Source organism: Zonotrichia albicollis, chromosome 3 (genome assembly GCF_047830755.1).
Source record: "Zonotrichia albicollis isolate bZonAlb1 chromosome 3, bZonAlb1.hap1, whole genome shotgun sequence".
In the NCBI taxonomy this organism is placed as follows: domain Eukaryota; kingdom Metazoa; phylum Chordata; class Aves; order Passeriformes; family Passerellidae; genus Zonotrichia; species Zonotrichia albicollis.
In genome coordinates, this window is record NC_133821.1 from 32,413,440 (window position 1) to 32,426,673 (window position 13,234).

General features: G+C 37.0%; 1 protein-coding gene across 1 annotated transcript in view; it reads right to left on the reverse strand.

Annotated features, from left to right (window-relative positions):
* CENPF (centromere protein F) overlaps positions 1 to 13,234 on the reverse strand; it is a 38,487-nt gene that overhangs the window by 13,743 nt on the left and 11,510 nt on the right. Inside the window, exons 8-13 of the mRNA XM_074537092.1 lie at positions 12,794 to 12,919; positions 11,036 to 11,164; positions 9,615 to 9,737; positions 6,864 to 6,999; positions 2,937 to 6,382; positions 130 to 2,427 (exon numbers count right to left, since the gene is read on the reverse strand). Coding sequence (XP_074393193.1) covers positions 130 to 2,427; positions 2,937 to 6,382; positions 6,864 to 6,999; positions 9,615 to 9,737; positions 11,036 to 11,164; positions 12,794 to 12,919 — 6,258 coding nt within the window. The remainder of the gene's footprint in view (positions 1 to 129; positions 2,428 to 2,936; positions 6,383 to 6,863; positions 7,000 to 9,614; positions 9,738 to 11,035; positions 11,165 to 12,793; positions 12,920 to 13,234) is intronic.

The following is a 13,234-nucleotide window of genomic DNA, read 5'->3' on the forward strand; positions in this document are numbered from 1 at the left end:
GATGTTCCCTGCAAAAGTTTGAGGTTAAAATTATTTTAGGATTTAACTTATTAAGGAAGTGGTAAACCCAGAGGACACTTTATCCTTCCTCCTACAAAGGGAACTCTGCCCTAGTGGAAATGACATTACCTTTTTACATAGAGTGTTCTTTTCACAAAGCGTAGATTCCAGTTCCTTCTCAAGGTCCTTATAAGACATTTTTAGAACATTCAGGATATCCGGAGAGGTTTCACCATCAGAAAAACATTGCTCCTTCAGCTTCAACTCAGCAATCAAGTTCTGCAGCCTCTCTTTTTCCTGGTGCCAGCATTCAAGTTCATGCTGCATGTGAGCCAGCTGCAAAGACAGTGCTTCTGTATCTTTCACCTGCTTTTCAAGAGCACCATTTTCCTGCACCTTTTCATCGAGTTTTTGCTTACAATCCATCAGTTCTTGAACAAGTACTTCCCTTGCTTGATCCAATTTGATGTTGTCATGTTTTATTTCCTGACATCGCTGTAACAGCATTATTTTATCTTGCTCAAGACGAGCCACCTGATCAATCAGGACTTGTTCTTTGGCTCTAGCATCTGCTTCCTCTTTGCATGAAAACTCCAACTTCTCACTCATATCTTTGAGCTCAGATTTCAGCAATGCCACAGTATTTTCAAGCTCAACTTTGATTTGTATCTTTTCTTCCTCCTTTTCTTCCAACTGTTTTGCTGTAGTCAAATTTGAAGACTCTAGTTCATGGAATCTTCCTTGCATTTCTTTTAAATCTTTAGCCAAACATTCTTTTTGTGAGGTGAGGACATCAATTTCTAAGTTGGAACATTTCAGCTTTTCAGTCATCTCTTCCATCTCTGTTGCTAACGTTTCTGCCTCTGCTTTGGCAGTCTCCAACTCAATAACTGTATCTTCTAGATTTTTCTCTGACATCTCCAATTCCCTTTCAAGCCTCTCTATTTTATCCTGAAGAGAGTCAGCTTTCCGTTCATTGTCTCTCAGCTTTTCAGCAATGTGACGTTTTTTCTTCTCATCAGACTCAATTTTTACTTTCAGCTTCTCAATTCCACATCTCAATTGGTCTGCTTCTTTCTGTGCTGCGCTGAGTCTTGCAGCAAGTTCTCCTTTTTCCATTAACAAGCCTTCCAAAGATTTGGAAAGCTTTGAATTTTCCATTTCTGATGAACCTAATTTATGCTGCATCGTTCCCAACTCTCTTGCAATCAGCTCTTTTTCTTTCTTTGAATCTGCTGCTTCATTCTGGAGTTTTTCTTTTTCTACGGTGAAAGATACAGCATCATTTTCTAAACTTTGCAGCTTCTGAAGAAGACTGTCTTTTTCACTGGATAATTGATTTGCATCAGATTTTGCAGCCTCAAGCAGATTTGCTTGTGTCCTCACTTCATCCTCTAACCTTCTAATGAATTCAGTAGAATCCATTTTAGTTAACTCTAATTGTTTCAATTTCTCTTGTAGCTTTTGGTACTTCTGGTCCAGTTCTTTTTTGCTTTCAGACAAAATACTCAGTTCTTGGCCAATATAGTTTCTCTCAGCTGTGACTGAAACAAGGTGCTCTTGAAAGCTAGAAATAGTTTTCAGATTAACTTCCCTCTCCCTTTCTAATTGCTGACATTTTGCCTGGAGCATTTCAATGTCAGGCTCTATGAACAAGGCATGGTTGTCAATATTACCTCGCTCAGATTTTGGACTCCCCTGTCCATTTTCAGCTGCAAGAAATTGTTCCTGATCAGCTCTCTTGGTCATTTCTACATCATCCAACATGACTGCTGCATTAGGCAATCTAACTTTACACACCTCCAGCTCAGACTTGAAGTTCTCAGGTTCGTTTTCTGATGAGACTACATGAAGAGATGATTCCTGCTTATTGACAGAAACAGATCTGTGTTTTTCATTTATGCCACTGTTTTCTTCCTTAACAGCTACAGTAGCTTCCTCCAGTCCTGCAAAAGCTGAGCTATTTGAAATTGTTTGTGCCTCCTGGAAGTTCATTTCCGAGTTTGATTGCTCAACTCTTATTTTCAAACCTACATGGCTTTGCTCTTTTTCTGTCTCATAGATCAGCTTCAAATTTTCATCAGTCTGTTGTTTTGCCTCTTCCTGAAGCATTTCAGTGGTGATTTGATTTTCACAGAAATAGCCAGCACTCAAAACCCCACTACTGGAAAATGACAGTGCACTGGCATGGTCTGAGGGGCTGGTTATTTCTCCTGACGTATTTCTACACTCATGTTCTCCAGAAATTTTCTCAGTGTAATCTTCCATTAATCTTGCTTCCACAGTCTCAGTTTCATTTTCACACACAAAGGCATCTCCTGCAGCCATTTTCTCAATGGGGATTATTTTAAGATTATTGTTTTTCAGAGCTGAGTTTTCAACAGGCACTCTTAATTTATAAGGAGTATTGTTTTCTTGTTCTATGTTCTGCAAGGGGTAAGAATCAACCAGTTAAAAAAAAAGGGAGAAAGAACTCATATAAGAAAAAACAAGGTAAGTTTTAAAACTTCTCTTGAACTAGTAAAGCTCCCGCTCTTGTGCAAAATAAATAGATACCCCTCCCTACTTCAATCTCCTTTCTTACAGAAACATCTGACACTTGTGTATACACACATCTTTGGCCAAAAAGGTTTTAAAGGTATTGAGGGAGAAATTTTAGATAAAACTGCTGAAAAACTATGTGCAAAGATATCGCACCCCTCTGTATTTTGAGAAAATAGGTGTCTACATGACACAGTGAATTATTATTAGCATTTCTAAAAGTTCAAAGATTACTTCTCAAGTATGGATTATTTTTCTTCTTTCTCCAAAAAGTAGTACTGCTTCTGTGAGGCACAATTTTAAACAGATTTTTTGCAGTAAAAAAAATAAAAAATCTGAGTGACGACAATCAAAGGATTTACATAAAACTCATTTGCATGACAGCAATTACTTACATTTTCAATATCTGTGCACAGCAGTGAATGAGAACTTAAATCAAGGACCTGTAGTTGGAGTCTTGCTGCTTCTAGCTCCAAAGAGAGATTCTCAGTTTGTTTTCTTTCTGCTGCCAGTTTGCACTCCATCTCCATAGTCACATTATTCAGCTTCTGCTGCCACTCTTCCTTTTCAGATAGATTTTGTTGTTTGAGATGATCTATTTCTTTCCTTTCAGAAAGTATAATTTCTTTCAGCTCTTGTATTTCCTCATTTTTCATATTCTCTTGAACATGAAACTGATCTTCAAGCACCTTGATGGACTTCTCATACGTCTGACAGAGCATCTGAAGTTCTTCAATGCTATTTTCAAGGCTGGATTTTCTTGGAGTAATACTCCTGAGCTCTCTAACAGAATCCAAACTGTGTTCATTATGACACTTTTCAACCAAAACTTCTGTTGCATCCTCTGAAATTACTTCTACCAAACTGTCTGTCTGATTCATTTCCTCTGTCCATTTGCATGAACCACTGTTATGAGAATCAACCACCTCACTTAGTTCTAATAAGCAAGGATTTACAGAAAGGTCTGAGGAAGAATCTGTGGCCTTAGTTTCATCCAATTTGGGCAGCGTGTCATCTTGGCTGGATGACAGTGACACCTGCACAGAACCTACATGAGCACTGCTCTGACTTGCCGATAGTGAAGAATTTTCTGCTTTCAGTATTTCAATACAAGACTGCAGCTCACATATCTTTGAGCTCATACTGCTGTGCTGTTCATATAATTTTAGGTGTTCATCTTGAAAAGTCAAAAGCTTCTCTCTTACTTCTGCAAAGTGTACTTTAACTTCTTTGCTGGACAATTTTAAATCTTCATAGTCAGAAGAACTGCATTCTTTAAGTCTGAAGGACAATTCCTTATTATCAGAACACATTCTCAGGTCACTGTTATCACTTTGATCCATAAGTTCATCAGGAAAACCAGCTTTCTCAGCTTTTAAAATGCTATCTGCAATCATTATATCATCTGTCTCCTCTTCCTCCTTATTAATACTTGTGCTACCATTGGTTTTAGCATCTTTCAATCCTGAGGCCAATGCAGTGTTTTCATTCTGCAACCTCTCACACATTTTCTCAAGCTCACTCAGCTGGTTTATGGTTACCTGCAAAGAGGATGCCAGCAACACTGATGAGGGACTTTCATCTATTCCTCTTTTGCTACAATCCTGGGAAATGTCACTGAAATTATACTCCAATGAGTGGCCATCTTCCTCTAATACTGTAAGCAAAGAATCTGCAGTTTTCGGTTCTTTAACAGACAGTAGTTCTTGCTGCAGTCTCTCTTTCTCTCTCACACTTTTCTCAAGTTCCACTTCCATGCCTTTTAAAGTTGTCTCCAGCTGCATCACTTCTAACCTGCAGTTCTTTAGAGAGATTTCGCTATCCTCAAAATCCATTTGAAGAAGCTCAAGTTTAACCTGGTATTTATTCAGCTCAATGTCCTTTTCTTCCATGGACTTTCTCAACTGTTCTGAACAGAGTCGTTGCTCACAATTAACATTGCACACTAGAGGTTCATTTTTTATGGGTAGTTCCTTCCCCAGTTGCTCCTTTTCTTGAAATACAAAGCCACATTTCTCTTGCATTGTATCTTGTCTTGTGCTGACATTTAACCTTTCCTGGCTTAAACAGTCAAGCTCCACAGAAGGCACATTTTGGATGTTGGAAAATTCTGACTGCAGTTGCTGAAGTTCACGAACCAAGTCCTTTTTTATTTCTTCTGAGGCTATTAGTTTATGTAAGATATCTTTGTTCTCACTAAGTACCTGTTCCTCTTGTTCTAATTTTGCTTTTTTTTCACGTAATTCAATTGTCTGTTCACTGAGAATGTTCATAATTTTTCCATTTTCTTCTTCTATTGATTTATACTTCACCTGCAAAACTTCAAGTTCTGTCTTGATTTCTTCTGTTCTTGACAGAATACGCTGTCTTTCCTCCTCATGTTTTCCAGACATTTCAGAAATTATTTCTTCTTTTTCCTTTAAACTATCATAAATATTTTTATTTGCCTCCAGTAAAGTTATTTGTTCTTGCTTTAAAGCACTGCTTAAATCCCTAAGGGCTGTATTTTCTTCAGTAAGTTCACCAATTTTTTTACTGTATGAGCAAATCATTGCAGTCATGTCCTTCTTCTCTGAATCCCATCTTTCAGACATGAGTTTCAGCTGCCTTAGTGACTCCTCAAACAATTTATTATTGATCTTTGAATCCTGAAGCTCAACTTCTCTGTTTTCCAATCTTTCATTCAAAGTTTGCAGTTGCATGTCCTTTTCCTCAAGAATAGCTGAAGTTTTTTCAACCAATTCCTGACGGGCTGAAATATCCGCTTGCAAATCACTGATGTGCTGCTCATTTTCTGTCATGAGGCTTGTGTACAACTGTTCTACTGCAAATAACCTTTGTTCTGTTTCACTCTTTGTTTGCAGTAAGTCTTCATACTGCTGCTGCTGATTTGAATTCAGCTGCATTTGAGCTGCTAAAGAACTCTCGAGAAGAGAGATCTGCTCTTGTAAATTGGACAGATATTTAGTTTTTCCCATTTCTACAAGAGCTCCTGCACATTCATGATCCAGCACTCCAGTGTTGGAGTTAGTTGCTGCAAATTGCAAATTCTCTAAAGGAGTCTTATCCTGTCTGCTTTTAACTTCTCCATCTTCTGTCATTTCTGAAGTATCTTTTGCTTTTACAAGACAACAGATTTTTTCATATTCACCAAGCAGATCATGATAGCACTGCTCCCTTTGCAGTCCTTGACTTGCTTCCAATTGTAACTTTTCTTCTACTTCAGCAACTCGGTTGGTGAGCTGGAATATTTTACAGGACATATTTTCTATCTCTTTGCAATACTTTTTATCAGAACATTCTGCTTTCTGCTTAAATTCATCAAAAGCTTTTTTTTGTTCTTCCAATTCTGCACTTTTACATTCCAGCATATCTTTCAGCTCTCTAATCTCTGTGGATTTCCTGTCATTTTCAGTTTGCATTATTCTAAGTTTCTCACTATGCTCATGATTTTTGCTTTGCTGATTTTGAAGGGAACCCTCCAAGTTATTAATATGAGCCAGCATACCTTCCTTTTCAGACTTAAGTTTATTTATAAGATTATCAGTTTCATTTTTCCATTGAGAAAAAACAGTAGCCTCTTTTTGCAATTCTTCACATTCTCTCTGCTTTAATCCAAGAAGTCTCTGCAAAGCTTCTGATTCTCCCTCCATCTTACTTATTTTACAGTCTTGTTCTTTAATATGATTATCTTTTTCCTTTAGGAGACCTCGGGTAGACTCTTGTTGCTTTTCCACGTCAGCTAAAGCTATTTTTAGGTTCTCCAGTGAAAGTGAGCTCTCTTGCCTTTTAAATTTCTCTTCCAGTAACTTCAGCTCCACTTCCAGAACAGAATTCTTATCTGTAGAAGAAAATACCATCAAATCTTTGTCAGTCAGTACTGGCAAGTCTTCTGATAACTTCCCAGATGAGATGATACTATTTACTTTTATTATTTTCAATTCTCATCCTACTGTAAAGCATCACTCAAACTAGATCTCTGGATGAAGGATGTTTATATTACTTTAGGCTATCAGACACTACATACAGTCAGCTTTCCATAAAGGAACTGCTAAAAAGAGGTTTTCCATTTAAAAAAGATTCTATGAAAACAAATTTGCTGATAAGTTCAGTACACTTTGATTCTTTTCAAAACAGCATCTCTTCAGGAACCAAATACGTTGACAGACAAAAAACTCATTTTCATTGACAACAAACTCAATGTTCTTAAAAAACACTAATCATGTTCCTCAGCAGAAACTTTTTACTTAATTCACAATGAAACTTACAGCATTGCAGGAAACATCCAGAAACAGTTCTGTAAATTCAATATCATAACTCACTTTTCATCTCTTCTGCAAGATTTTGGCTTTGCTTTAGAGATTGCTTAATCATATTTAGCTCTTCCTCAAGCTGGTGGATCTCTCGCGATTTCTTTTCAAGTTGACAATTGAGAAGATTTTTCTCCTGCTTCACTTCCTAAACCAAAACCAAATAAGGCCATATTTCATGTAAATTGATAAGGAGATCAACGGAATCAGTTCATTTAAATCAAAGTAAAGATATTCCATTAAATCCTGTTAAGACTTTGGGAATCCATGCCTGGGTTCCTAAGCATTGCTTGGAAACATAAGCTGAATTTTTTATTCTTAGCGAATTGGCAGCATCAGACAGATGCTGCCAGTTGATGCAGTCAGCATCACCTGTTAGCACAGAACAAACAGCTCCACATGATTTCACAGAAAGAGATGGAACAGGACAGATTCTACAAAATCTGAGCTGCTTAAGTCAGTCTACTTTCCCAAAGCAGCTCAGTAAACAAATCCCTGCAATGGCATCAAAATTAGCACGAAATGCGTAGATCAGATTTCACTTGCCATCTCGTGTACAGACAAATTCTCTTTCTACTGAACATCAACAACATGGCAACACTGGCCAATTTATATTTAGAAGTGCTTACATTTTCAGATGGTTGTTTTGCAATTAACAGCACTTTCTTTCAAATAGACTGATTTTTAAAAACTCCAAACAAGCAAACAGAACACACTATGACCACCACGAAAAAACACTGTGTAACTACATCGCACCTAGGAAACCAAATTCAAGTTCTTTTAAAGGAGACCCATCCTTGTTCTCCAAACTCCTGTGCTCTGGACAACAGATGCCATGGAACTGGCATGGTCCAAATGGAAACAGACTGTCAATTATTCATCCATTTACTACTAGCAGATGGGCATAGGATTCACAAAAGCCAAGCTCAAGAAATGGAAAGGTCTGAATGGAAAAATTAAAAGCTTGCTGGCGTGGCAGGGTTGTTTTTGCAACAACATAAATAAATTACCCTCAGAACATGATTAAAACTGTCACTGTCACTAACAGTTGTCTTCCCTTCTACTCACAGCTTTCCCTACCCACACTTTAAATAAAAAAAATCTAGTCACATATAAATTTAATGAATAAGCTTTCTAGCAATCTTAATAAATTTTCCAAGAAGTCCAAGCATCTAAACCCCTTGCATTCAAAGCTGCAATGCAAGTACATGAATTAAACTAAGACATTCATTACAAAACCTAGGGTGGTCTATGGAAAGAAAAACAAGTTTAAGGAATTAAAATGGCTGAAAGGTCCAATTATTTCAATTTGGTGCAAACATTCCCAATATCCATAGAATTATACATTGGGTTGGAAGGGACCTTAAAGGTCATCTAGTTCCAACCTCCCTGCCATGGGCAGGGGCCTCCCTTGCTAGACTGGGTACAGAATTTTTTCCTAGTGTCTAATACAAACTTCCCCTCTGTTAGTTTGAAATCATTTCCCCTTGTCCTGTCCCTACATGCCTTTGTAAATAGTCTCTCTCCATCTTTTTAATAGGCTCCCTTCAGAAACTGGAAGACCACAATTAGGTCACCCCAAAGCCTTTTCCTCTCCTGACTGAACAAACCCAATTCTCTCAGCCTTTCCCCGTAGGAGAGGTGCTCCATTCATCGAATCATGCCCTTGGGGGCCTCCTCTGGACTTGCTCAACAAGCCAATGTACGAGAGAGAGCCAGTCAGCTGGGCCAAAACCACGCAAAGTGCTGTTCCAGCAACAGTCACATTCCAACAGCTGGGAATGTTCTCAGACATTGCCATCTGCCAGCAAGAACGTACTTAAATTTTCACACTACACTAAACACCCACAAATGTTTGTGACAATCTGAACAAAATCCACTATTTTACTTTAGACTTTTGCTGAGAATTTTGAATGTAATTCTTTGGCAGAGACTATGCCAGGTTATTTTATATCTGCTGATGACAACTGGTAACAAGCAAAATGAGAGTGTTTAACAAAACCAAACTGCGACACGGATTACACAGGTATCCAGCTGGTTTTCCTACTTACTGCTGATTCTCCAAATAAAGGATAAAATTTGCATTGAGAGGTCTCCAGTGGCAAAACTGGAACAATTTCAAGTGTAGCTGTTCTGGTTGCCACCAAAGCAAAACAATGTAACTGAGAAGACAGAGAAGACTTTAAAGTGAAAAGCTTTCTGCATGTTTAAAGCATACAGAAACTTCTCTGAAATTACCTTCATTTGGGAGAAAGTTTTTCCAATATTGCATATTTATTGGACTGTCTTATTCTAAGAGAGATGCATGTTTTTAAAAGAGGAAATAGTATTTGTACAAAGTCACTGTGTTTAACAGTATGAATCAAAGCAGCAGTCAATGATTCTGGAATTTACTTTCAAAATCAAACATGTATTAACTATTTGACTTTTATTTCAAAACCAAAAGCACACATCTCTTGAAACACAATACATTTTTTTTAAAAGTAAGTCCAACATGAACTAGAACCATATCATCAGCATTGCAGCAATGAATCCTAACCACACACCTAACTCCAGAAACTGCACTGATTTCCATGATGTTAGGGAAGGCCTCATTTTTTGTCACAACTAGGATGAGTTATTAATATATAATAAACACAAAAGTGTTTAAAGATGGCTTATGGGGAAAAATACAATTGTGAGCACATGCTCCAGAGGATCAAGTGTTTACAAATTGCTGATTTATGGTATTAATTCTGCCAAATACTCCTCAGCATTGCTCACCTGAAAGCTTCTTGTCAGGTCAGCTTCCTTAGCCTGGGCTGCTGATAAAGTCTGCTCTGCTCTGCACAGCTTCTGGGTGAGATCACCAGTGTCATGTTCCAAATGTTGTTTTGCTGCCATTACCTGGAAAACCAACATTGTAATCACAGGAACAATTTTTTTTAAACTCCAATTATTGAACTCAACATTCTGCTACAAAATGAAACTACATTATTTTATCCCACCCTGAACCCAAGAGCTGCTTTACTGGTATTTAGAGAAAAGTTGCTGTTTGCCTTCCCACTCCTTTGCTTCTGACCAAAAAGATGGGATGTCTCTAAAATACATACTTTTCTAGACTGTCTGAAACAAGATTAACTCATCCAACTTGAAGCTATATCACCACAATGATATCTGTAGGACAGAAATGAGATTGAAATACAATTGGCTTTTTGCTAAGCTATGGGAATCAAAGTCAGGATCGTAACTGCAATTACAGCTCTGTTGACACAGATTTTTTTAAAAATGAACAGGTTTTAAGTCTTTCAAAAGAGTTCTAAAACACTCCAGATTAAAAAGGAAGAAAATTACACTAGTGGGTCAAAAAAAAAATATCTATTCCAAAGTCATCAAGTAAACTACCTTTCTTTGAAAAGGCACTTATTGTCCTCTCAATTTCATCAATTTTTCAGTAAGCATATACAAAAGAATACGCATATAATAAAGAAGCCTCCAGTAAAAACTTTTGACTGAATGGAGCCCCACAGCTATATTTCTAAAATAAAACAAGACTGCAAGAAATCTGTTGGCAGTTTTAGAAATGATGTTTCAGTTTAGGATGCCTGCAAATGGAGCTTCTCAATACAACTTTCAAGAACATGTGGCCCTTTTTAGAAAATCAGTTACTCTTGAGCTCAAGGGATTTTGGAGGCTTATAAATGTTCCTTTTTTCTGGTCACCCACTCCTGAGGCTTGGGCTGCTTTTTAAACTACTGAAAATTGAGAGTTTGTGACAACTGATGTGTTTTAATAGGTACCTGCTGCCAAAGCTGTGGAAGAGCTCCTTCATACTGAGCTTTCTTACACAAGCCATAACACTCATCTGATTTGGAGGAGAACCAGTTCAGGGAGTTAAACTGATAGCAAACACTTGGTTCTGCATACACATATGCTAATTTAAATGTAATATTTTCTTTGCTTTTTTATCTCCTCTATCAGCTCTCTCTGGGATCACATGAGGAGTGCATGGCTAGGGTATATGTAAATGGGACTGTTCTTCCAAAGGGAAATGATCTCTTTGTTAGTAGCTATCTAATACATACTGTAAAAACATTAATACAAGATGCCACACGAATTATTTTTTTGCTTTATGTATAATTACAGTGCTGTTGAGACAACTAAATGCCACTCTAGTAGTGGACTTTAATGCTAAAAAAGCCTACTTTGTCAAATTCTGCCTGCAGAACATTGAAGTCATTTTTGGCTTGCTGTAGCTCCTGGTTCAGTTTGTTTCTTATCTGGTTGCACTGCTGATCCAGTGATTGCAAGGCACGCTGCTGACAAGAGAGTTCCTAGAAAACAGTGGCAGAGAAGCAAAGAAATAAACACATGACTACAATATGTCTCTATTTTGGTTATTGCAGAAATGACAACTGATTTTTATCAGGAGGTACTCCCTCAGGGACACTCGTCTTACTCAGCAAACAGTTTAAACACAGCTTTAATTCATGAGGCAAATGCCACATAGGCAAGAATGACATTAACCCAGTTTATGTCTTCTGCTCAAGAACTTAATTACTGTCGCATTCCTGTACAGAAAGGGAAAAAATTTAATCCAAAAGTAAGAGAAGTAATATTGTCAAAAATTTTCATACTAAAGGTAAATTTCATATTGGAATTACATTACAGTACAAGTAGACAAGTTCATCTCTGCTATTACTTACCATACTGTAAATTAGGGGTTTTCCCACAATGTTGCACAAATTTTTTTGCAAGAAGATGCAAAACAGAGCCTTTAAATAGGACTTGACAGACTAATATTATAAATAAATGAACACTAAACAAACATTTTATGAACCTGTAACAGCTCACAGATCCTAACCACTGCAGAAAAAGAGTTCTTCTTAATTAATGGCCTTGCTGAACAATTTAGAATGGCAGTATGTGGGCTAACATATTAATTTTATGAAGGCCTTTATTTAGCTAACTAAAAAAAAGGAAAAACCTGGACATAAGGTTTATGGACATAAGGTTTAACCCATCTTTTGATTAATATAATGATGCTACAACTATTCAAATGCGAAGACCAGTTGTCCCAATTTACCACTTCTAGACAAGGTTCAGCATCAATTTGAGATCCTGAGGTAGCACCTTGACTAACAGACTTTGTAAAATCACTTTTTCATTCAAGAGTGCTGGTATCAGCACTGTTTATTGGCTACTTCACCAGCACTTCTCTGTCTGGACATATCTTAGAGAAAAGGTTTCAGGTTAAACATTTGACACAACAACCAGTCTTCCTCAGGGCAATGCCCTTACATTCAATCCCTAAAGCAAACTTGAAATGCCCATCTGCAATAGCACTATCACTTCTGAACCTGTGTCTTGGATTTCCTAACACTGATTACTTTATTAAGCTTAAAAAGAAAAATACAAAAAGTTTAGCCCTATTCCAAATCAGTATTAATGCTGTTAATACTAACTATAACTTCATTGCAGAAAAATTCCAGGCATGGTGCTCTACTTCTCTCTGCAAGAGCTGGCATGAAGGAAATGAAAGACACTTATGTTAATTGACTATATTAACACCTTATGAGCATGAACCAAAATTAGAATAATAGAGATATAATACGAAAGAAATTATTTTCTTCTGCGTGAAATGCATGCAAAATTAACTCAAATTCCACAGAAATAATTGAGTTGGTTACTAAGTTTGAGCTCACATATACATAATTATATGAAAAATGGAGCCTAGTTTCTCATGGATTTGCATCTCATTCTATCTCTCACACATGTTCTCTATTTTCCAGTGAATACTATCCCCCCTATTGCAATGTTTGTTTTCCATTTTTTCAATTACCTTTGCAACTTTTACCTCTCTGTCAAATGTGATTGCAACTAACAGAAAATCAGATACGCAGCATAAGCCAATAAATTTCATCCCCTCAAGAAGTCAAAGTTAAAAGTTCTCCTTGTCTTACCTGTTGGTATTCTTTTTCCTTGGCCTTTATTTTCTGTTCCAAAGACTGACGAGCACTCTCAGCATTTTGTCTCTGGCAATTCAGTTCTTCTGACAATCGCTTCACCTTTTGCTCCAACATTTGGACCTATAATAATTTAGTTATCAATCATAAGTGTTAAAGGTGCAAGTGATGTTTCATTTAAATATATATAAGCTCTCACACAAAAAATTCACTGCTGTCAGCTACTACAATTGTTCTAGCATTCATATAACACAGTAACTTCAGTTGGTACCATATAAATTCTTAGCAATCCAAAGCACAAAACTCATTCATTCTTCCTTATGTTAGTGAGAAAATGTGTGTGTATGTATAGGAGGAGTATATATACTTCAATACATATGTATTAAGTGTGTATGTGTATACATGAGTGTACGCACACAATAATAAATACAATGTGTA